Here is a 24,525-nt window from a genome sequence, read left to right as displayed (position 1 = left end):
CTCTTTGCTTTCTCTCCTCGCTTCCTCTGACTGTTCACAGTGCTTAATAGGTGACAAGGAAATGGTTTTGGATTGAATTTTTATCTACTTAAAAGGGAGTCAGTTGTCTGCTCCACACACACAAACACACTTTACACTTGAGAGTAGCACAGGGTCAGCCACTGCTTGTTGTTTAAACACAATAGTGTTTAAAACCCAGTTTATGTTACCTGGCATGGGATTTGAACCAGCAATCGAACCGCCACTCCAGATGAATCCTTTTACCTTTCATGTAGGTCATGAAGGAAAAATGAAAGCAAAAGTTTCACCTTAATAGTATCGGGATGAAGACTCAATTGTTGTCAATAGCTGTCAATTATAAAGAATGTTAACGTGAACCTTCAATATGGAATTACAGGCAAAGAGATGTTTATCCCGAACTTCAACACAGCAATGAATAGGTCAGTAAATAAGAGCCTGCATTTCATTCCAGCTATTTTTCGAGCCAGATATAAGGCGAGCCAAAGTTTTGCCCACATCCTAACGCAGGAAACTTAAGTTGCTCTGGCACTAACCGTACGGAACGCATCGGAGCCCTTATTCAGAAAGCCACATGTGTGAGCTCTACAGCCGTAGCCAAGAGCACAAGCTGTTGGCCAGCTGACTGGCTGAATACAGACATCATAATGATCCCGTCCAATTTAACAGTGCTACATGTGGGATTCATGTGTGTACGTATCAGAACGCTGGTTCTATGCATCCGTTTTTTCGCCACACCCATCTCCACCCGAATCAAGAGAACGGTTGGATGCATTTGATTTGGAACAAAAGAGATGAAAGTTTTTCCCTCTCACTCTCACTCTGAAAGCTTCTCCCAGAAAATGATCCTCACTTCACTGGAAAGAAAGAGGCTGTGTTTTTCTCTTTTTTGGACAGAACATGTTCATTTTATGAGTACACTGACCTAAAGTGGAAAATATGTTGCAGGTAAAGCTTGCTTAATGAAAGAAAGTAGAACAATGGGTGCTAAGGTGAAAAAAAAGAAAAGAAAAAAAAAGAAAATCAACAACTTTCAACCCTCAACCTTGTCTCAGAATTCAGATACACTTACAGTAGGTGACAGTTGGTAGGACAGAGCATACCATGAATGATGTCTGGGTTCAAGTCCAGTCAGGATTACACATACAGTGTACTGTACTATACATGTACCGTATGCACTCACTGCTACAGTATGTCATATAAAAGCTCTAGCTAAGAGTCAACTGACTGACTCTCTTCACACTGTTGTGGTGGTGTTTCGAAGGCCTTTGTTGTGATTGGCTTGTACACTCTGTGCTGTTTAAAACAGGAAGCTCAGTTTCCCCGACTGCCGTGTCTGCGTCGCACCTCTTTCATATCCCAGGGCTGCTCGCCTGCTCCCGAAATCACTCATCTGCTAAACGAGTTTCCTTCTGCCCAGGTCTGGCTCTAGAATTTTCCTTTTTAATTGGCTGGCCTATGTTTTTTTGTTTTTTTTACCCAACGTACCTTGGGAGAGCTGTAAACCAATCAAAGTCTTTTGTGAAGGTCAGCAGAGTGGTCAGCTTTAGGGGGTACATGGAAGGGGGTGATGGACCTCCTGTTCCCTCTCCGCCCACTCTCTCCTCTTGAACCCTATCAGAGAATTAATTGGCAGGCAGAGGGTGTCGGGTTCCGGTTTTCGGCCCAGATGGCTGATGGGATTGCCAGATCCAGAGCTCTGATTGATGACAGTGTGGTCCGCAGATGAACACAACCTCACTCTGACCTCCCTCAGTAAAAAAGAAAAAAAAGAAAAAGAATGTTTTACTGTGTCTGGGTCTGAAAGCGGGCCTCTGTGGTACAGCGAGGCCCGGTCAGAAGGATGGGGTTGTATCCGTGGTTAAAGAAGTGATGGGGAAGAGATAAGTGGTGGGGCATGAACTTTATCAGAACTGCATTGACTCTGACTGAACACTCTATTAGTGCATACTGCCATCATGCTGCTTCTTAAGACATCTCAATAGGCAGGTAGCAAAGGTACGCAAATGTGAAATGCAGTCTGTTGACCATTGTATTGGCAAGATCAAAAGAATTCCCTGACATCGGCGGTAAGTGAAACACTGCAAGCTTTTAGCTTAGCTTTTGACCAGCTGAAACAAAAGCCCCCACTTCAGCCTGCTAGTGGCTTTTGAAGTGACTTTTTACCTCAACACAAGACATTAGGCGGCAGTCGTCTGATGTGCTTTTGTACTCAGCACAAACATAAATGTCAAGCTCTGTCACCAGTATTATTCAGTTGTCATATCGCATTTTGGCCCCCTTCTCCAATTACAACGTCCCTGCTGCTATAGCTTTTGCATGTGGAGTGGTCTTACTTGTCCAAGGTATCAAGGGATCTATTAGTTGCATTTATAGAGGAACACTATAGCCCCAAAGTTCAAAAACTAGGAGGAGGCCCCCAGAGAATACAGCCATTCAGCTCCTGTGCTTTTTTCTCTCTCTCTCTCTCTCTCTCTCTCTCTCTCTCTCTCTCTCTTTACTATAGTCACTCAGTTCTTAGAAGGGTTCTAGTTACATATTTACATATAGGGTAAGCAGTAAAAGTATTTAGCTATGTTTCTTTTTTGTAGTTTATGATATTGTAGAGACTACAGCTAAAGTATTTGATTTAACAAGAAAGCAGAGATGTACAGTATGATAACTCATGACATCTCTAACATGTAAATCAGCTGATTTCCCTCTCAGGTTGAAATGCTTTGATGTAGCATGATATATCTACCTATAGAGGACAAGACATACTGTACTGTAAAAGTATTTGAAACATTTTTCAATTATACATGTTTTTACTCTATTACTCTATATTATTGTGCCTCATAAAATGTCAGTCTGACAGTCCGGAATCAAATGTGGGTTCATTGCTCCTGCCAAAGTTCTGTAAGTTCACTGAGCCTAAACCATTTGCTTGGCAAGCCGTTAGCAAGGTATCATAACATGAGCCACTTGGAATAATACATTCTGTCTGTCTGTCTGTCTGTCTGTCTGTCTGTCTGTCTGTCTGTCTGTCTGTCTGCCTGTCTGTCTGTCTGCCTGTCTGTCTGTCGGTCTGCCTGCCTGCCTGCCTGCCTGTCTGTCTGCCTGTCTGCCTGTCTGTCTGTCTGTCTGTCTGTCTGTCTGTCTGCCTGTCTGTCTGTCTGTCTGTCTGTCTGTCTGTCTGCCTGTCTGTCTGTCTGTCTGTCTGTCTGCCTGTCTGCCTGTCTGTCTGTCTGCCTGTCTGCCTGTCTGTCGGTCTGCCTGCCTGCCTGCCTGTCTGTCTGTCTGTCTGCCTGTCTGCCTGTCTGTCTGTCTGTCTGTCTGTCGGTCTGTCTCTGAAGGGTCCGAACGCGCTGGTAACCTACACCATCATCAGCGGTGCAGACGACAGTTTCCGGATAGACCCCGAGTCAGGTGACCTGATTGCCACCAAGCGATTGGACCGTGAGCGGCGCTCCAAGTATTCCCTTTTAGTCCGAGCCGATGACGGAAAGCAGTCTTCCGACATGAGACTCAACATCACGGTCAGCGACATCAACGACCACACGCCCAAGTTCTCTCGCGGGTCGTACTCATTCGACATCCCTGAAGACATGGCACCAGGTAGTGTCTCAATGTCACATAATACTGTATGGTGTCTGACTGCCAACAACGCAATCACCCATTTTTCAAGCATATTCAGGCTGTGGGTGAAAGATTGATGCAATTATCCTTGCATGTGGCGTGTCTAAAAGGCTTCTTAATGCATGACTTTGCCTCTCCTAATCAACAAGGGAAATCAAATTAACTGTGGCACCTTTTCCATGAAATATTACAAGAAGGGGGGTTAATATGACAGCTTGAAGGGTTTGGGTTGGCAGAAAGACAGCCTGCTGTAGCAGACCCAAAACCCCACAAATCCTCACTGTCTGCCTGTCTGCCAGGTTCCATCGTGGCGGCCATCTTGGCCAGCGACTCGGACTCTGGCGTCAACGGAGAGATCACTTACTCTCTAGAGGAGGAAGATGAGGACGAGACCTTCCTGCTCAACCCCGTGACGGGGGTCTTCAACGTGACGCGGCCTCTGGACTACGAGTCCCAGCAGTACTACATCCTAACGGTGCGGGCCCGGGATGGAGGCGGGCAGGCCAGCATGGTCAGGGTGTACTTCAACATCCTGGACGTGAACGATAACCAGCCTGTGTTCAACACCACTGTGTACAGTACCTCTGTGACAGAGAGCTTGCCTCCTGGCTCCAGTGTTGTCACTGTCGGAGCCACTGATGCAGATGACGGTATGTCCCTTCTTGTTTTTCGTTGGTAGGTCGTTTGAGAGATGTCATAATCCTATGTTAATGGGTACGCATGATTTGGTTATTAGTGGAGCGTTAATATACCTGATTCAATTCAAGCAGCTCGTTACTGTGGGATGATTCTGCAGAGCATTAAGGCACATAATGCACTCTGCTGGCTCCCGGAACCAGAAGCAAGAAACTCAGTAGTATTTTATTTGAAATAACCTGTCAAAACATAATCTAAAGCTGTCATGATGTTATGACAATCCGACATGCTCCCAACCACACATTTATTTCTTCATTTTTCTTAAATGTCACGTCTAAATCTTTTGGTGAGATGCAGTAGGCCCGCTGTATAATCAAGTGGGTGAAGGTATTTCTCTGTATCAGGTGATTATGGTCAGAGGGTTAGTGTTTCTCAGCTGCTTCTTGCCATTATAACATCCCCATCCCTCTCCTGCTGTAATTACTGCTCCAACCAGACCTAATGTGGTTACTGTGACCCACATTCCCCGGAAAAAAGGGCTGTCTCATTTCCACCAAAGGCCTGCCTTCTTCCTCTGCTGTCCATAGAAGATGACCCTGTCGGGGTGTCTGGTTTTTCAGCAATAACCTCCACAATGCACCATTGTTACTGTAGCACTTCCTAAGCCCTGGCCTGTAGATGTGGTTCTCATAAATACTGGTGGAAGTAGAACCCAAGCTTTTGATAAGAGATTATTTGTGTACTGTAAATAGACGCCAGGGTATGGGAAGCTGCCGTTGCGTTCCACATGAACATACTGATGACTTGCATTACAGCCGCTCAATTTAAGATCATTGACTTTGGCTCTAGAGCAGTACATTATCAAGGATTAGGCCAGAGGTCAAGGTCTGATAGTTTTTTCTTGGCAGTGTAGTGTAGTTGTACTGTAATTGTAGTTATGTTGTTTGAAGCAATGTATCAATTGTGAGCCATTTTCTAAAATTGTAGTGCTGCACTATCAGTTTAGAAAAGAATAAAGTCGCTGTGTTGTTTCCCTTCTGATAAGGATTTGTCACAGTACATACTGGCATTGTTCACTCTGAGGTAGAGTGGCAGGCTAAGGTTCAGCTGCTGTGCTAGGACAATTTGAGGAAATGCTTGCTGATAGGAATTGTATGAAGCTTATTCATGAAAATGGAATCATATTTATTACAATGGCAAGTTGAATATATCCACACTTGACTGTGCACAGTACAAATGCACATCATTCATAATTTGTTCTGGTTATATTGTTTAGTTGAAGGTCTTTTAATTATTATTATTATTTATGTATTTATTTATTTTAAATATCATTGTGTTTTCTCCCAGGTCCTAATGCCCAGCTGTTCTACACTATCGCTTCGGGCGATCCCCAGGGCCAGTTTGACATCACCAAGGCAGGTGTTCTCCAGACCAAGAAAGCCTTGGACAGGGAGACCCAGTCCTTCTACAACCTGGTGGTCACTGTCCATGACATGGCCGCGCTCCCCATGGCTCGCTTCACCAGCACTGCCCAGGTGTCAATCATCCTCCTTGACGTCAACGACTGTCCGCCCACCTTCACGTCCCAGCAGATGACCTACATCCAAGAGAACACGCCCGTGGATACAGTGGTCTTCACAGCCCAGGCCATTGATTCTGACAGCGGACCCAACAGTTATGTGGAATACTCCCTCAGAGGCCCATTCGGGAATAAGTTCAGCATTGGGACGATTGACGGGGATGTGAGGCTGGTTGGGGAGCTGGACAGAGAGGAGCTTTCCAACTATACGCTGACGGTGGTAGCAACTGATAAAGGAGAGCCGCCTTTGTCTTCCACCATGGACGTCACCATGATAGTTCTGGACATCAACGATAACACGCCTATCTTCTCCCAGAACATCTACGACATTGAGATCGAGGAGAACACGCTGACAGGCACCGACGTCATCCGGGTGTTCGCCAGTGACGCCGACGAGGGAACCAACGGGCAGATCCGCTTCTCCATCGCCAGTGGCAACGCCAACTCAGATTTCCGAATTGATTCTGTGACGGGGATGATCTCGGTGGCCAAGCAGCTGGACCGTGAGGCGCGCTCGTCGTATTCGTTGGTGGTCCAGGCCGCCGACCGCGGGAGTAGCCCCAGGGTGGACCGCACCACGGTCAACATCGTGCTTCTTGACGTGAACGACTGCCCGCCCACGTTCGAACTCTCGCCTTACTCCGTGAACGTTCAGGAGAACCTGGGGAGTCTTCCAAGGAACATTCTACAGGTCAGAGGGCTGTTTCAAGTCAATCATGTTATACAAAGCTCAATTCATACACCAGCCCCCACCACTTAAAATTAGCTAATGGCTTAATCAAATTTAGAGGAAATATTAACCTAATAAGTATGTGGTTCAGATCGGTTTACCACAATATCAATGGTGGCTATGTTTTACAAATTGCCATGAAAAAAGTGGGATTAAAATGATAAAGAAATTATAATTTGAAGCCAATTTTCTCTGCTCATTGAGATCACTTTCATAAAGTAGATAGACCATGATTTCTTCAATAATGAAATATGAGAATGTACTGTACCAAATTACACAGTTATAAAATCAATTGGTTTCCAGTGACAGGCAGCTTTCTTAGCTTGTATACAGTACCTATGAGGAAATGAGTTCCCAGCTGCATGTGATAAAACTGGCCTAGCAGTGTTGGGTATACCACACAAGAATACAGATCTGTGTGCCAACCTGGCTGTGTCCCTGTGTGGGCAGGAAATGCTGGGCAGCCCATAATGCACTGGGACTCACTAACGAGCCCTGTGGTAAAGATTCATGCCTAGCTTATTGGTGTATGAGGAGGCTGTGGCGTGCTGGGGGAGGCAGAATATCAGAATGGGTCCCCTTTCAGTTCCTTTTCAGGAACTATTAGCCTGTGTCCACCCCATTCCTAAACGTGGTTGTGTTTTCTATGTCATTAAGACACCTGTTTCTATGCTGTAGGTGGTGGCTAGAGATGATGACCAAGGTCCCAACGGCCAGTTAAGCTACATGCTCAGCGGGGGAAACGAGGAGGATGCTTTCAGCCTCTCGTCCAGCGGTCAGCTGAGTCTCACCCGCACCCTGGACCGCGAGACACAAGGAAGATACACTCTTCTGGTCACCGTCACTGACTCAGGTAAGACCACAGTAAGAGAAAGCTGTGAGCCCGCTCGGAGTCATCTTGTAATGTTCGTGGTGTTTCAGCGTACGGACAGCATGGACAGTATTGAGATGGATAGGGACCGCTATGTTTTATTATGGACTGGCGTTTCAAGTCAGGTGCTTATATTTGAATGGATACCATATTTAACATGTTCACCTTAGTGCCTATCATCACCCGTTAAAGACATCGTATATCTGGTGAATTTAGAGGGTGCACATGTATTGCGTCATAAGGACCTATTGGAGCCTAAGCCCCTGAGCTAGAGGAGACTCAGCAGAGCCACTGCACATTAGATTATTTCATTCTTCTTTATTAACAAGAAAGTCAACAAACTGTGAATATTATTTCACAATGACAGAACATTTTTTGACCTAAAGAGCCTGAAGAGACACGTTTGCTCCTTTTACAGAAGAATAGTGTTTTCCACATAGTCCTCGGAAACCTGGCTTGCGTGTTTGATTGAACAGGGTGCTGTGTTTATTTGTACACATTGGTAGCGCTTGTTATATCCAGATAAAAGGTTAGGTTGTTATTCCATAGAGGTCAGTAAATGTGCAGTTAAGAGACTACATGCGTATCCACATTTGAGCCAAATCACATGCTATCCCAGTTAAGTATATGTTTCTTCGGCTACTCTGGCTTGGTGCTCATGGTCAAAGGGCGGTTCTATGTTTCATTCCTGGATGACCATGTGACTCTGTAATGATGGGTATTTTTGACTCGCCAAAGACTTTTGGTGAGAATTGTGACAATAAAGGATTCACTCTCTGTTTTGTGAAATAGCCCCTGTTAATCTGCATAGGTCTGCCTACTGTAGTACTAGATCGCACAGCATCAGGGTACATTACCTTCTATTATACCTAAAGTGACAAGTGCATGGTTACCTTCAAAAAGTAAAAAGGGTTTCGTAGAAGCTATACAGTATATAAACAGAAAGCTAGGATGGACTGGGCACCATACTTTCAGTTTAAAAAAAGGTATTGGATTCATGTGAGAAAACGTATTTTGTGATTGTCTACCATATGCTTCAAGTGGATTTCATTACTCAAGGCCCTGTCAACAAATCCAAAATATTTTGACATTTCTTATTTTTTCGCCAAGAAGCGTGCAGCAGGGTTTGTGTAGAAGAATATCAAAATATCGGAAAACCCATAATTATTGTACAGTCAAAATTACCCTGCAGCTTTTTCTCACATTTTTGAGGCTTAGGCTGAGATGGAGAAATGGTTATCCCATTGCTATCTGGCTAGGAATCTTTAAGGTGGATGGTACAGACTAGTTCCCACTCAACTCTCTGGTTCTCATTTTCAACCGCAAAAACTTAACCCTGCTTAACACAAATTATTCAGTGAGCCCTTGTCTTTTTATTTTCACGTGTTCCATGCTGTATTTGTATTGGCATTTTGTGCATACTGTAAAAAAAAACATCAGTTCGAAAGGTACGATTACAGTATCATATTCAAGTGGAATGGATGAATCTGCAGATTGGGTGACTTTATGACTATGTACTGTATGGCCAGTATATCTGATCTCCTCAATGGATCGTGAAATTAATCTCACTTCCTCTGGTGTGTTTACCCTGTTATGGCTGCTTCTCTTTCGAAGGTAAACTCATTAATCATGGCCTACTTTAAGTTGAATATCTTGATATGCTCTGTTGAGTGAAATCTGTCATGAAATGGATGGAAACAAACGAGCTCCCTGCTTCTGGTTCTCATGATTGTCCCTGGATCAGGAGAACAGAGCTTGGCACGCTCCTGTCATTATTTGGAAATCTGCACTCCGGCCCTGAAATGTGGCACACATACAAGCTGCATAAAGGTGTTTTACAAGGAGGCTTGTCGAAAGGGAAACTTGAAGATCTGAACCCATTTGCAGTGGAAAGTTGTTGGCAACATTTCTAAGGGAAAGAGTAGGATGGAGAGAGAGAGAGAGAGAGAGAGAGAGAGAGAGAGAGAGAGAGAGAGAGAGAGAGAGACCGGACCGGTCTAATGGCTTGATCCACATCTGGGATCAGCCGCTGGCAAATCAAATTTGTTACCCTCTGCCTAGCAACATACAAGTTATGCCCCCCTGCAGAACAATGTCCAGCATGACAATAAGAATTCAAGCAGGGAGTCAAAGCCAGTACAGTTGGCTGGAAGGGAGTGTTTGTGGAACTCTTTAGGTGGGCCACCACAGTTTCAGAAAACACATATTTTATTTTACAACAGTTGGTCACTTACAGTATGGTAGCAGCAAGGCCAGTTCACGCATCATGAACATTCATGGCACAGCTTCTCACAAACAGTGACTTGGAAGGGCTTACTATGTTTACAGAGCAAAGCGGCACATTTCATAGACTTGATATATTTTGTATATTCCCTAATCTCATTACCATTTATTTATGTTCTGCTGATGTATAATCAGATAGTGCGTCTCCTCGGAGTGGAGCAGCAGTTGGGGTGTTAGGTGAAGGGTCTAGTCCTGTAGTAAGTGTCCCTGTGGTGAGAATGTCTCTTGGGGACATTGACATGCACCACGTTTGGTCACATTTATTAAAGAGGAGCAGAGTAAACCCCCATGCCTACGGCGGCGGTTACGGTCGCGTAGAAATCCCCCCCGTGTCATTAAAATCTTTCCCATAGGACCCCAGTGTTTGGACTTGTCCTTTTCAGAGGCTAAACCGGCGCTTAGCAGATAAAGAATTTTAATGACCGTCTCCATTTAAAGGCAGGATCTTTTATGTCATTCAATGGCTCTCGTGAATCTGCTCTGTAAACCCACCCAGGTTTTTGAAGTATTTCCAGAACTGCATTCGTCTCTTTGGGTGACTGAATAGGATCTGTCAATCTTTGTCCTGTAGGTGCCTCTGTGCGTTTTTCTAAAAGGAGCTGGGGGAAATGTTTCTCACCTTACCAGGTCATGTTATAGTTTGGAGCTTCAGAATTAGCAAAATGGAAAGTTCAGCTAATGAAGGCTAGATAAGTAGTGTTATAGCATGGCCAGTGTCTTGGTAGATCACTGTCCAATGCTTGCTACAATAAATCTTTAATGGGGTCCGTTTCAGCAGGTTTCAACCAGCCCCAGTCTAGTGGCAACGCAAGACGAAGCCAAATAAAATATCAGGTTCCTCAAATGAACTTTAACAGACCTGTAACATTCTAGATCAACTCCTGAAAAATTGCGGGGTAACAAATTGGGCTCACCCTTTTTCCCTTTCTTTCCAATCCCTCTTTTTCCACTCCAGGATTTTGATTCATGTAACAATTGCTGGAAGTTAATGTTTGTGTAAATAGCTTAACTATCTATTAAGAGTGTTTTAAAAGGTGGTGTGGATGGAGTTGGGATGATTAGTGCTTTGTGGCAGCCAGGAGAGATATAGGCTTTTGAAAATGATAGTCTCTCAATCGGCCTCCTAGGGTTTCTTCATCAGTGAGGACATCACGAACACGCTTGCACTAAATCTCAAATGAGCAATTCACTCAAAACAAGTTTTTTCTGCCAAAATTAGAAAATGTGCATGCCAACAAGCACATACTGGTACACATACAGTGCAGTGTAGGACACAACCAGCTCTTTGTCAGTTGTTTTCACTCTTCGTATTGCTTGTGTGTACTGTATGATTTCAACCCTTTGCATTGGTTGCAGGCTGTTGCAGACTGTACTGTACAACAATGTTTCAATACCGGATATGGAAAATAATCTTTTATGAATCCTCAGTCTACTGTTTGGCAGATTTCGGAACCATCGAACAGCTCAGCAAAATAAAAGCACCATTTTAATAAAAGCACAAAAGGCAAATCGCTTCATAAAAGCCAGTATGTGCTCTAGAGTTAGAGAAAAGGGCAGTTTGTCTGTGAACTGACTTTTCCTGTCTGACTGTAAACTGCCAAAGCCTATCCGTAACATAATATGAGGGGAAAATATGTAAAAACATTCAGACACAGCACTCCATAAATAAATGGAAAGCTACAGTATATAACATTGAGTAATAATAATAAATAAAAAAATAAATAAAAAAATATATATATATATACTGTACTCTAGATGAGTGTCAAGGTCAATAATATATATATATATATATATATATTTTATTTTTTTTATTCTTATTTTTATTTTTTATTTTTTGGGGGGGGGGGGGGGGAGTGGGTGTTCTGTTTAGGGCTGAGATATCCTTTTCATTCTCTCTTTCATTATCTGTGTGAAAACCTCTGTTTACTTGATTATGTTTGGCAAAGCCTGTGGTGGGAGGGCTCTCTCCCTGCTCTCAGCCTCACCATGGCCATTCAGTGGTGTTGGATGGAGGCGCATTAAAAGGAGCTTTGTCGCAAAGCAACAGGTTCTCAGAGGGAGAAAAATGTCAATTTCTTGGCGATGGCGGCCAATTCATCCTGAGTAATGATGTGTTTTATTTACGCTGTCCCTAAAGAACACAATCTAGCCGCAGTCCATAAACTGTAATTAACCGTTTAGCCTTAAGCTTGGGCTACAGATGGGCTGTCTCATAAATTTACACATTCATCCGTCTTCTCTAAGTCAACCTGTCCAGGGCTTCCAACTTTAATGAACCTCTGTGTTTGGACATCCTGCAATTCTTCTTACTGATCAGGACGTACAATTCAATTCATTCCAACTCTACTGAACAGCATAGCAGTCAATAATATTGAAGGAAGAGATTATCCCTTATGCCTGCAAAGACACCCAAACCGAGATCTTAGCTCAGCTTAGACTGAGCAACGAAGAGGTCACTCTGACTCTTGGAGGGGATGTCCTCCAAATTGATTCCACCTCCTACATGTCTGTTTTGCTTCTGTAGCACACCAGCTCCAAATGTAGCACACCATCTACAAAACACATTTTAACAGTTTAATTGTAATTACATATGTACTGCATGTATATCCTCTTTGGCTATGGGAGTACGGTTATGCCACCTCTCCTAATGTGATTTGTCCACTGGTAATGTACACGAATAAGGTGCTTAGACTGGGCCGTAAATACTAGACAATGCTTTCTGACGAGGGCTTATGGCCGGCTTACAGGGGGAACTGTCTGTGTGTGCATGTAAGATGGAGCAGAGGGAAGCAGATGGTCATCTCCACTCAAGCGAGTCTTGAGAGTTTGTTATTATGGGTACAGTTGTTTTGAGGTTACTCGGGGTTCTCCCACTCTCTCATGCCATGATCCCACTGAAACCAAATGTTAAGGCGTCCCACTGAAATGCAGTAATTGCATATTACTGTAGGAGAGAACATTGCAGATCGTTCTCACGACCATTGCCCCTCCATTGCTCTTTTGGATAATTTAAAAATATCAAATAGAGGGTGATGTTTTGGTCCCAGCTGTCCATATTGTGTCATTTTGAAAGCCAATGGGAATGCATTATGTTTAGATAAGTAGTTTCACTTTTATGATTGAATTAAAGTCAGGAATCCTTACGTTAGTGATTTAAAGTAAGCTATTTCTCTGTGGTGTCAGGTTTCTTTGTGTCGTATGGGTTGTCATGACGCAGTGTCTCTGCAGTTGTCTTTTCACCCCAATCTTTAATGGTTGCTGATCACATCTGAATACCAACAGTCTGAAGTATTCCCTAGGAAAATGCACCCAAAAAAATAATGGTGGAGAAAAGGCTATGGACAGGATCCTGAGCTCAACATGCATCACACCATTCCGGCTCCTTCCAGTAAGTCTCTTGGGCTAATCTTGTTTCGGATACGAGGTACCAGGAGATCAAATATTTTCTTTGCTGATTGAAAGAGCACATTTCTTAGACCAAACCCAATTAGACAATATAATATATAATCTCAGAGACATTTTTATTGAGTACATACGCTATGTGTCTGTTTGTGAGCGATGATTGGCATTTCCTTGCAAAACATCTTGTGTAACTATAACAAAGTCCAAAACTATAACAAATGTTATACAATTTATCTGCTAATGTTGCTGTTGATCATTCTGAGTGAGAGTAAATGGTTATGATAACCCCTAAATATGATCATTTTACTGGAGCATGCTTCAGTACATTCAGATACAGGATCTGACAGTTTTACGTACTGTATCTGGCCAAGTGCTTATAGTCCTAGATGTACGCTTTCGTCAAGATGATGAATTGTAAATAACACCTCTGTGGGTGCAATTCCAGCCCTGATCTCTTAATAGAATAAGTGAGAATAATGTATTTTGTTTTACAGTAGGTCACATCTGACAGTGTCCTCCTCTTATTGAACTATTTAATCTAATAAGCTTTAATAAGCTAATTTAATAAGCTAATTAACTTGGATATCACCAGACATGAAGGGAAAGAACATGGTGTGGTTTCACACCTCAACTCATAAATAGTGTTGAATATACAGAACCGCTGGTGCAGCAGAAAGGGAAAAAATAAACTGTCTGGGAACAGGTTGGTTTTGCCTATGAAAACAATACTTCTCAACCACAAGGCATGTCTGCCACTGGTGCTGCCTACTCCCCACTGCCAATTTCCACCAGCAGCTCTCTTTCCATGGCACGATTCTGTCATTCGTCATGCTGTAGTCATATTTCTATGCTGCCAAACTTATGCATAGCCGTCTACCATATTGTCCGCTGTCTTGAGCAGTACTGTACTGCAGCTCAGAAGTGGTGGCACCCGCTGTAGCTTTCATCTGCTAAATCATTGACCTTGACACTCATCTAGAGTAGCATGGCCGGATTCCAGTGGAGAATGCTTGAAGGATATGCCGGCATTTTCAACAGCGACCGCCCTGCTGAGATCATGCCATAATGATGTCATCAACATCCAATATATTCAGTCAACTACAGTATGGCAATAATACACTAGTAGTGGATTAATAACGTGTTGCCAGTTTAGTGGATAATACAGCGTGTTAGCAGGTTGGAACTATCTTGTTACATCACATGGCCTGACTGTACCAGTAATAGTTTGTCTTTCACTGTAGATTCTATGGAACATTTCACTTTAACCAACTGTGTCACAACGTCCATCTACATACATTGGCATACCTGCTAAAAGATTGTGTTACCTGACATCTATATCTGTCAGGCCATGCAATGTAACAAGATAGATCCAAACTATTTACACGTTAGACAGCAGGTCTTAGAGACAGCTGCTGGGAGCTTCGGGACATGGATGACCCCCAGGAGGGGTAGCCACACAGCCTCAGAGCATGGCGCTGGAAGAGCGATACACCTCCAAAGATGTGAGAAATGCCTTGTTTAAACCCTCGCCTGTCAACAAGAGAGGGTTCAGTCCAGGTTCAGGGTCAGCGTGAGGAGTGCTGGGGGTGGAGGGGTTGTGGGGGTTGTGGGGGTTTAGGGCTAGGGGGCGGGGGGTGGGCTTCCTCGGGGCTTACTGAGGATTAGCTAGGGTAACAGTGTCTGTCCCTCAGCGCCCATCCCTGATGGGCTGGTGGCGGCGTGCTTGGCATGGGGTCAAGGGTCGCACAAGTGCAGAACTGCTCTGGTTTTGGAGCGGTGGGGGACGGCGACAGTGTTGAAGGCCATAGCCTCACTCTAGCAAGTAAACAGGTTGTGACATCACATCCTCCTCAATAGTGAAACGTCTGGACGGGGGCCCAAATGTATCCTGCGAAAAACATAACAATGTGCCGCTCCAAATGCAGTGACTTCCGTTTTTCAGAAGGGGGGACAATGCTATTGAAACACGCTGGCTCTATTATGAGTAACACACAGGGCAATTCAAGTGCAGGAAAATACAGTTGCACCCCATTGGCTTTTGAGAACAGAATTACTATTGGCCAATATCTGTGCTTCGCCGAGTCGACTCCAGGAGACCAACACAGTTGGTTTTTAAAAGCAACTTATCTGTGTAGCTTCACTGCCCAGAACATCCTTGACACAACACAGGCACAAAGCTCTTAGGAGTTGTTGTCTATCAAACAGAGCTTGCCTGGAAACAGTAGCTCAGCACTCGCTAACTTAAACTGCTACAGACACTCTCTTGACATGGACTGTGCCTCAATTAAGAGGATCAGTCTGCAAGTGGCGGGAGGCCTGTGTAATCTGCTTCCATAACAACCCAAATGATGACTCACGCACAATCCCGTCACGTTGTGCTTTCGGACATGGGATGCAACTGAGGAGACGGGCATAATGTGAACGTCATTACATCTGAACACTATTGAGTACATTTGGATGTCTGGACACTGCATGTGTTTGACCACTACATCCTGAATTATGTAACCAGTCATTATGATACTATTGTTATGATTATAATAATAAACAAACTTTACTATAGACAGCTGTTTTATATCTCATAGGGGGAATATTTAAAGAGTTTTGTTTTCTATAAAGAGTTTCAGAATATAGTGAAAGAATGTCATATAATTTCCAAACCCTCTACCCTTTAATCAAAACATTCCCTTTGTGATTATAGAAATATGATCATTCTGAAAATGAACAATGCCTATATTTGGTAATAAACATGGGATTCTAAAAACTTATTTTCTAGAGTTCAACAAGCACACTCATCTCCTCCATGACTCCCCACCACCAAGAATTACAGTTTTGTGGTCTGGTGTTTTTTGGAACGAGCTTGTTTACTTTTCTTGTGTATCATGTATTCTCCCCCGGAATGCGATGTTGTTTGAGCAGTTGGAAGTAGTCTAAGTAAATGTGTGTAAACATCTACACACCTGATCAAAACAGCTGCATGGAGGTCATGACTAAGTATACAGGTATAAATCCAAAGGGAACTCAGACAATCACATGCATATTTGAAAAGTAACGGTTCCTCTCCTTAAGCAACCTTCAGCATCCTGGGGAGGTAGAGTTCAAACCACCTCCCCCAATCAATAACAGTAATATCAACTATTATGAATGAGAAGGTAACAGTAGATAGACATCCCCTCTTCTTGATCATCACCAGCCTGGGTTACCTGGGTTACCACTCAGTGGTAAATATAAGGCTGTTCACCAAACTACATTCCTTGTGTTATCCAAATGAGCAAATTACTGTTTTTTACATGCGGGTGATAATCAGCACGTTTTTTTTATTAACCTGATCTTTACAAATCAAAATATCCTGATCTTTATGAATCAAAAGAGACTCATGGTGTCCCTCTGCCAGAGAACCTTGACTTTCTGTTTGTTCTGATTAAGCACAGCTCTAAATCTGGAGTGATTCTCAAAGCCGCTCTACAAATATTCCATATTATTATAATTATAATTCGTATTAATCTCCCAATGAACACAGGTTCAATAATTTGATGTTACAGTATTAATGGCTGAATAGACAGAGCATAAGCTGCAAATTTGTTGGTAACTATTTACTGTACATTAAATCTGCCATCGCAAGGGGGTTCTTGAAGGGCAACAAGAGTGAGCAGATGTTTAAAATGGTTGGGTTTTCTGCATTGCAGTTCGTTTTCATCTGCTATTGATTTAAATCCATCCCTCAGGGCCCAGAGGGCCTTGTTTCGTCACTCGCTTGGGGAGAAATGGCTCGATTTTCGCTGAAAATAGCATTTCTGTTCTCTCGAATTCCACAGAGCAACTCACTACAGTATATGCCCTAAAATAGATACTCTACCTCAGCAATGAGATTAAAATCTATCGTATCCTAGACCACGGGAAGGACATACGAAGATTGTATTTCAGAGTTATTGAACTCTTTTGATGTGTTGTGTGTTGATGTGGTAGTACGGCTAGGCAAACCAAACTGGTGACCAGAGACGTTTGCAGGAATAAATGCAGGGATATTGCGGTTGGGTCCTCACAGGAATATGAATTGCTTCAACATGTATCCTCCTGCAAATGATAAGTCAAGAACAATAAGTCATCTTGCAAAACAAAATGAAAGTCTGTACTCGTGGAATAACTACTGTATACTCAAATTGAACTGTATTGGTTTGCTTTTCTCCCTGCGTATGTCAAATACAGAAGGCACTCTCTTTCCTCTTTTGTTCTTTGATGTTCTCTCATTCCCTCTCTTTCTTTCTCTCCATCCGTCTCCAGGCTCACCAGCCCTGAGTGGAACAGGAACCGTCTCGGTCCTGGTGGACGACGTCAACGACAATGTCCCAGTGTTCACCTCCTCCACCTTCCACACCACCATCCCAGAGGACGCGCCCACCGGCACTGACGTCCTCCTGGTCAACAGCTCTGACGCAGACGTGGGCCTCAACGGGGTGATAAGGTACTGTACAGTCCAGACCCTCGACACCCACTCAATCTTCCATCCACTATGAGACCATGGAAGGGGTGGTGTTCCTGTGGGTCTCTTGTCCCTCTCTGAAGCCGGACATTTGACTGAGATCTGACCCCCGTTCGCCCTCCCTTCGGCCTGGTACCCCCCCTGGAGAGGCCTAGTGGAAGACAGCAACACGTTCCTTTTTCTCCCAAAATATCATAATGAGGATGTTAATTGTTTACGACAGAACTGGTAGCGCTCATCGGGGGTTCCACGTTTTCAGGGCCTTAATGGAGAGCAGAGCAGGTTGCCATCGGTTATTACTTTCAAATCTCACAGCTCATTAAATTAGGCCCTTTACTTCTGCTGCTGGTCAGTATTTGAACTCCAATCGCCTGTGGACAGCTTTGTTGTTGTTGTCTGTGTTCACACTTTGTTCCCTAATTTGTTGCCAGTTTCAGGAGGGAATGCTATTGTATTAAGCCTTTTCAAAATATGCGCTGGTGTGTACTTGTATGTCAGTACACATTTGTGTCTGGGCCTTACTGGAAACTTCTGAAAAGTAGAGTGAAATGTGATCCTCTTTGGAAACCAAAAAAGTATGTCTCTCTGGCCATAAAGAATTCTGGGGTGTCTCCAACCGTAGACCTCAGTGTAGAGCAACTTCTGGAAAGAAACAACAGTGAAGGAAATGGCATGATGAGTGTCTTTGATAGAACATGAGGATGGATGCCTCAAAAAGTGGTTGATTCCTTTTGACCGATGATACCAGCATGTTGTCTTCAAAAATGCATCACAAGAATATGAAGTAATGCTATATGTGTGCCTTTAAAATAAATACACTCTTAACTTATTTTAAAGCTTGAAACAGTGCCCTCCATAGGATAGATTCGACAACACTGATAGAGGACTTTCAAACTAGGCACATAATGCTGAAGTCATGTAGCAGGCCTTGTTCCTGGTGGCATGCATTGTGATATTATGCTGCATTGTCATACATGTTGAGTAAATTGATTGAACACTCAACTTTCCTTTTCATTTGAACCCATACTGTCTTCCTTTACACACCTGGTTTCCTCTTATTTTCTCTCACAGTTACAGCCTGACAGGAGGTAATGGTCAGTTCTCCATCAACCCGGCCACAGGACAGATCATCACCAGCTCCCTGCTGGACCGTGAGTCCCGGGGCAGCTACCAACTCCTGGTAGTCGCCACAGACGGGGGGCAGCCGCTGGGCCTGTCTAGCTCCGCCACCGTGTCTGTGGCGGTGGCTGACATCAACGACAACCCTCCTCGCTTCCACCACCACCCCTATGTCACACACATCCCCGCCTCCACGTCAGCAGGTTTGAGCATTCATATTCAGACGACAGTACAGTTTTGTACTGTTTGATAGCTTGGTTGACAGGTCAAGTTCAGTTTTAAGTTAATTTGATGAAAAGGCCCTTTTGATTTAATTCACTCATATCTAGAAATATTTATTTTATTTTCAAATATATAATGTGTACACTTGATTAAACATGTACAGTATGATGATATACTGTCCAAGAAGAAAGATGCTCTATATATTGATGAATTATTAACTTTGATGTTACATTCCAATGTAATGAGGCTAATCAAATGTATTCACATTTTAATGTATTGTGTATTTTGTGTTTAAAGGGTCCCTGGTCTTTGCTGTGACAGTGACTGATGAAGATGCAGGCTCCAATGCTCAACTCCATTACTCTCTAACCGGCCGCAACTCTGAGAGGTTCAAGATTGACCCTGTCAGGGGGGCCATCACAGCCAATGAGAAGCTGACTGGAAGTTCCGAGGTGACCCTCACAGTCCGGGTGAAAGACGGAGGAACCAACCCCAAAACGGATACTACCACTGTCACCGTCCGATTTGTGACAGGGGGTGACTTCCCTGTCATAAAACTGAAGGATACCAGTTTCACATTCCCTGAAAGCCAACCCACAAACACTGTTGTTACCAAAGTGACTGGGTCATCAACACGGAGTGGGTCACTATCCTACTACATCGCTAGCGGCAACCTGGATAATGCCTTTCATATCAATCAGCTGACTGGGGAGCTGTCAATCAGTCATTCCCTGGATTATGAAAATATTCAAAAATATGTTCTCTGGATCGAGGCCAGGGACCAGGGCTTCCCCCCCTATTCTGCATATGAGAAAGTGGAAATAACCGTGATGGATGTGAACGACAATCACCCAGTGTTTGACAAAGAGCCCTTCCATGCAGAGATACTGGAGAACCTGTCCCCTCAACCAGTGCTCATTGTGTCTGCAGTTGATCAGGACAGTGGACCCAATGGCCAGTTGGAGTATGCCATCATTGATGGAAACAAGGAGAATAGTTTCAGCGTCAACCGGGCCACGGGTGAAATTCGGACCACCAGGCCTCTAGACAGGGAAAAGGTAGCTCAGTATGCTCTGAAGGTGAAAGCCACCGACCGTGGTTCCCCTCCTAAAAGCAATGCTGTCAAAGTTCTCATCAACGTGCTGGATGTAAACGATAACGCACCGAGGTTCTCGAAGATCTTTAGTGCTACTGTGCCTGAGAACGCCCCTGTGGGATACACTGTCACCAGGGTAACGACTACAGACGAAGATGCAGGTGCTAACGCCATTAGCCGCTACTCAATCACAGACACAAGTCTTCCATTCCAAATCAATCCCAATACAGGAGACATAACTATCAGTCGACCTCTGAATAGGGAGGACACTGACCATTACATTGCCAAAGTTTCTGCTCATGATTCTGGCTGGACAGTTAGCACTGATGTCACAATATTTGTAACCGATATCAATGATAATGCCCCCAGATTCAGTCGGCCATCATATTACCTGGACTACCCTGAGCTTACAGAGATGGGGTCACTTGTCACTCAAGTATCAGCAACAGATCCTGACGAGGGCTTCAATGGCAAAATATTCTATTTCATCAGATCCCAGTCAGAATACTTCAGAATCAATTCAAGCTCTGGAGAAATCTTTGTCAAGCAACAGCTTAAGTATCAAAACTCTACTGGTGCTGTCAGCATTAACATTAATCGCCAGAGCTTCATAGTCACTGCTTCAGACCGTGGAACAAAGCCCATGATGAGCGAGACCACAGTTATTGTAAACATTGTGGACAGTAATGACAATCCACCAACGTTTGAATCCCCCAGCTACTTTACTCCTGTCACTAAAAGTGTCAAGGTTGGCACCAAACTCATTAGGGTGATAGCTCATGACAAAAAAGACTTTGGTCTGAACTCAGAGGTAGAATACATAAAATCTGGAGGGAATAGTTCTAGCAAGTTCAAGCTGGATAAGCAGAGTGGTTGGATTACTGTTGCCTCCTCTCTCACCTCAGATATGAATAAAATATTTGTCATTGACGTCACAGCCAGAGACAAAGGGAACCCTCCTTTATCTGCTAGAACAGCAGTGCGAGTGGCAGTGACTGAGGAGAACCACCACACACCTGAGTTCTCCCAAAGCCAAGTAACTGCTACCATCCCTGAGAGCCTCGCTGTGGGGACTGCCATTAGAACACTGTCTGCCAGGGACAAAGACAAAGAGATGAACGGCTTTATCACATATAACATCACTTCAGGCAATGACAAGGGCCTGTTTGCAATCAACAGCAAAACAGGAGTCTTATCTCTGGCCCAGTCTCTGGACTATGAAGAGCAGCAAAGGCATGAGCTTAGAGTGACTGCCAGGGATGGGGGCTGGATCTCAAAGACCAGCTATGTCACTGTCACAATCTACGTCACGGACGTGAATGACAACCCGCCTGTGTTCGATCCAGATGAGTATTTCCCAGTCGTACAGGAGAATGTTCCCAGTGGCACCACTGTGGTCAAAATGAATGCCGCAGACACAGATTCAGGGGCATATGCAGTTATGGCTTACGTGATCCAGTCATCAGACAGTGACCTCTTTGTTATTGATCCAAACACTGGCATCATCACCACCCAGGGTTTCTTGGATTACGAGGCCAAGCAGGTTTACCACTTAACAGTGAAGGCCTTTAACGTCCCAGACGAAGAGCGCTGCAGCTTCGCCAATGTAAACATCCAGCTAAAGGGAGCCAACGAATACGTGCCGCGCTTTGTTTCTAAACAGTACTACTTTGAAGTCACTGAATCAGCTCCAAGAGGTACAGTGGTTGGAGAGGTGTTCGCCAGCGACCGAGACCAAGGAGATGATGGAGTGGTTTACTACCTCATTTTCGGGAAGAGCAGAAAGAAGGGCTTTGGCATCAACAAGAAAACAGGTCAGATTTATGTCATCGGTCCTCTCGATCGTGAGAAAGAAGAAAAGATCTCCTTGAAAGTCCTTGCCAAGAATGCCGGAAGCATCCGTGGAGCAGATATCGATGAGGTATTTGTGAACATCACAATTCTGGATGCCAATGATCCCCCTGTCTTCACCCAAGAGCTCTATGATGTTCAGATTAGCGAGGGCCTCTCCCCTGGTGGTCTGGTCACCTTTGTCAGCGCTGAGGACTCTGATTCTGTTCCAAGCTGGAGCCGGTTCTCTTACTCCATCTCCAGTGATTCTGATAAAAATGTTTTCACCATAAATCCACAGACTGGCCAAGTGTCTATAGCAGCCGTGCTAGACAGGGAGACCACACCCGTGTATAACCTGACCCTTCTTGCTGTGGACACTGGGTCACCCCCTGCTACTGGCAGTGCTACCCTGATCGTGAGTCTGGAAGACATCAATGATAACGGTCCAACTCTTACAACTGTGAATGCAGAGGTCATGGAGAACCAGCAAGCTGGCGTAACAGTCAAGACTCTAAGCGCTAGCGACCCAGATCTGTCGCCCAACCAGGGTCCATTCTCTTACAGCCTCCTCCAGACTGGCTCCGCCACCAGCTACTTCAGCCTGAGCCCTGCTGGAGTTCTGACCACCAGCCGGGAGATTGATAGGGAGCAGATCAGTGACTTCTACCTCTCGGTGGTAATCAAGGACTCTGGTGTCCCCCAGATGTCCTCCACTGGAACCATCCACGTCAAGGTCAACGATCAGAACGATAACCCCTCAGAGCCCAGATCTGTGGAGATCTTTGTCCACTATTTTGGTAATTTGTTCCCTGGAGGTTTCCTTGGGGTCGTGAAGCCCCAAGACCCTGACACTCAAGACACCTTCCACTGCACCTTGACCCCTGCTTCCTCCAGTCTGTTCAGCATTCAAACTGACTCCTGTGACCTCAACTCCAAGGCTCGCTCAACAGACGGAACTTTCGAATTAGCTGTCCGCAGCAGCGATGGCGTCCACGGTATCGTCAGCAGTAGTGTCCGAGTCCTCTTCATGGGGTTCAACAATGCCACTGTGGACAACAGTATACTCATCCGTCTCAAAACCCAGGGGGTCCAGAGCTTCCTTACCAATCACTACCTGAGCTTCTTGCGCATTGCCAACTCACAGTTAGCGGGGCTAGGCACAGGGGTGCTGCTTTACGGAGCCTTTGAGCTGAATAACCAGACCTTCCTGATGGCTGCGGTAAAGCGAGGCCACGGGCAGTACGTCAACCCCAGTGGAGTGGCCACTTTCTTCCAGAGCATCAAAGATGTTCTACATCGGCAGAGTGGGGTGCAGATAGACTCAGTAGACCACGACCCCTGTACACGTAACCCTTGCCAGAATGGAGGCAGCTGCAAGAGGCGTCTCAGTGTGGGGCCTGATATGAAGACAGAGGAGAGCGTCCCAGTGATCCTGGTCTCCAACCACCCTCTCCAACCTTACGCTTGCAGCTGCAGGCCCGGCTATGCTGGGGCTCTGTGCGAGACGGACATTGACGAGTGTCTGCCCTCCCCTTGCCACAACGGCGGGACGTGCCACAACCTGGTGGGAGGTTTCTCCTGCTCCTGTCCTGAGGGATTCACTGGCATGGCCTGTGAGAGGGACGTCAACGAATGCCTCTCCAGCCCCTGCAAGAACGGGGCGCTGTGTCAGAACTATCCCGGTGGCTTCAACTGCCTCTGCAAATCTGGTTTTACAGGTATGGTATACAACCTCAGCAATCATTTAGATTTTATGAGCATATACAAGCACAGATGCTCAGCTAGGCTCAGCGTATACTGTACACACTGCACATAACTCCCACTTTAAGTCCAAGTAAAATATTTGCTTCTAAATGATTTCAAGAGGTGCAACCGTAGCATACAAGCTTGAATGCCAACAGTTTGGTTTTTGGATAACTAGTTGGGGGGTATCAGTTGTGATTCATATCAGCCTGTCTTGTTTACGTTAATAAAAAAAAAAGATATGATATTGATCACAGTCAGGGCCTGTGTAGACTCCACACATTTCACTGGTGTCATATTCCCTCTGCACGACTCTCGCTCTGCTTGTTAATCAGGCATATTTGATCTGACTAGTATTGGCCTTAGTTTTAGTATAGACGACGGCAGTTTGTTTCAGGCATTTCATAATATTCAGTTGAATCTCATTTGAACAGATATTATTCTGTGAACTACACATTCTTGCTGTGTGAAAGTATTTGAGATAAATCGTGCCATTCTGCTAAGAGAGTGAAAACCTGAGTTGATTGTGTGATTAATACAATAATATTACTCTTCATAAAGAGAGTGCATATGGAGGCGCATTAATGAAAACATTTGTTTGAATCATGTCTGTTTGGTCAGCTGTGGGTTGTAGCATCTGAAAGACATCTCCAAATGGGCCCAGACTGTTTGCCTCAACTGAAGTGATTACTGTCCGTTTTTATTATGACCGTAACAAATGACCACCAACCTTTGCGTTTCATCATGATAAACGACCCTCCTGAAGAATTGCACCTATTGACTTACAGTAGTTTGCATGCCCCCACTGTGAACTCTCCACTTCCTGTTTTCCCTGCCCGGTTAGGGTGAAATAATCTATTTCCATTATGTTAGTTATCCTATGGTGCAGGATTCAGAACGT

General features: G+C 44.5%; 1 protein-coding gene across 1 annotated transcript in view; it reads left to right on the top strand.

The window, feature by feature from the left end:
• Positions 1-24,525, top strand: part of fat4 (FAT atypical cadherin 4) — a gene marked incomplete at both ends in the record, with an annotated part of 85,525 nt that overhangs the window by 50,741 nt on the left and 10,259 nt on the right. Inside the window, 7 exons of the mRNA XM_084456518.1 lie at positions 3,351-3,612; positions 3,933-4,283; positions 5,617-6,539; positions 7,257-7,431; positions 17,413-17,593; positions 18,683-18,933; positions 19,250-23,599. Of these exons, the coding sequence (XP_084312644.1) occupies positions 3,351-3,612; positions 3,933-4,283; positions 5,617-6,539; positions 7,257-7,431; positions 17,413-17,593; positions 18,683-18,933; positions 19,250-23,599 (6,493 nt within the window). The remainder of the gene's footprint in view (positions 1-3,350; positions 3,613-3,932; positions 4,284-5,616; positions 6,540-7,256; positions 7,432-17,412; positions 17,594-18,682; positions 18,934-19,249; positions 23,600-24,525) is intronic.

This window comes from Borostomias antarcticus (assembly GCF_949987555.1).
Source record: "Borostomias antarcticus genome assembly, chromosome: 22".
NCBI lineage: Eukaryota > Metazoa > Chordata > Actinopteri > Stomiiformes > Stomiidae > Borostomias > Borostomias antarcticus.
The sequence above is the reverse complement of the archived record's forward strand: the minus strand, read 5'-3'. Positions and strand labels throughout refer to the sequence as shown.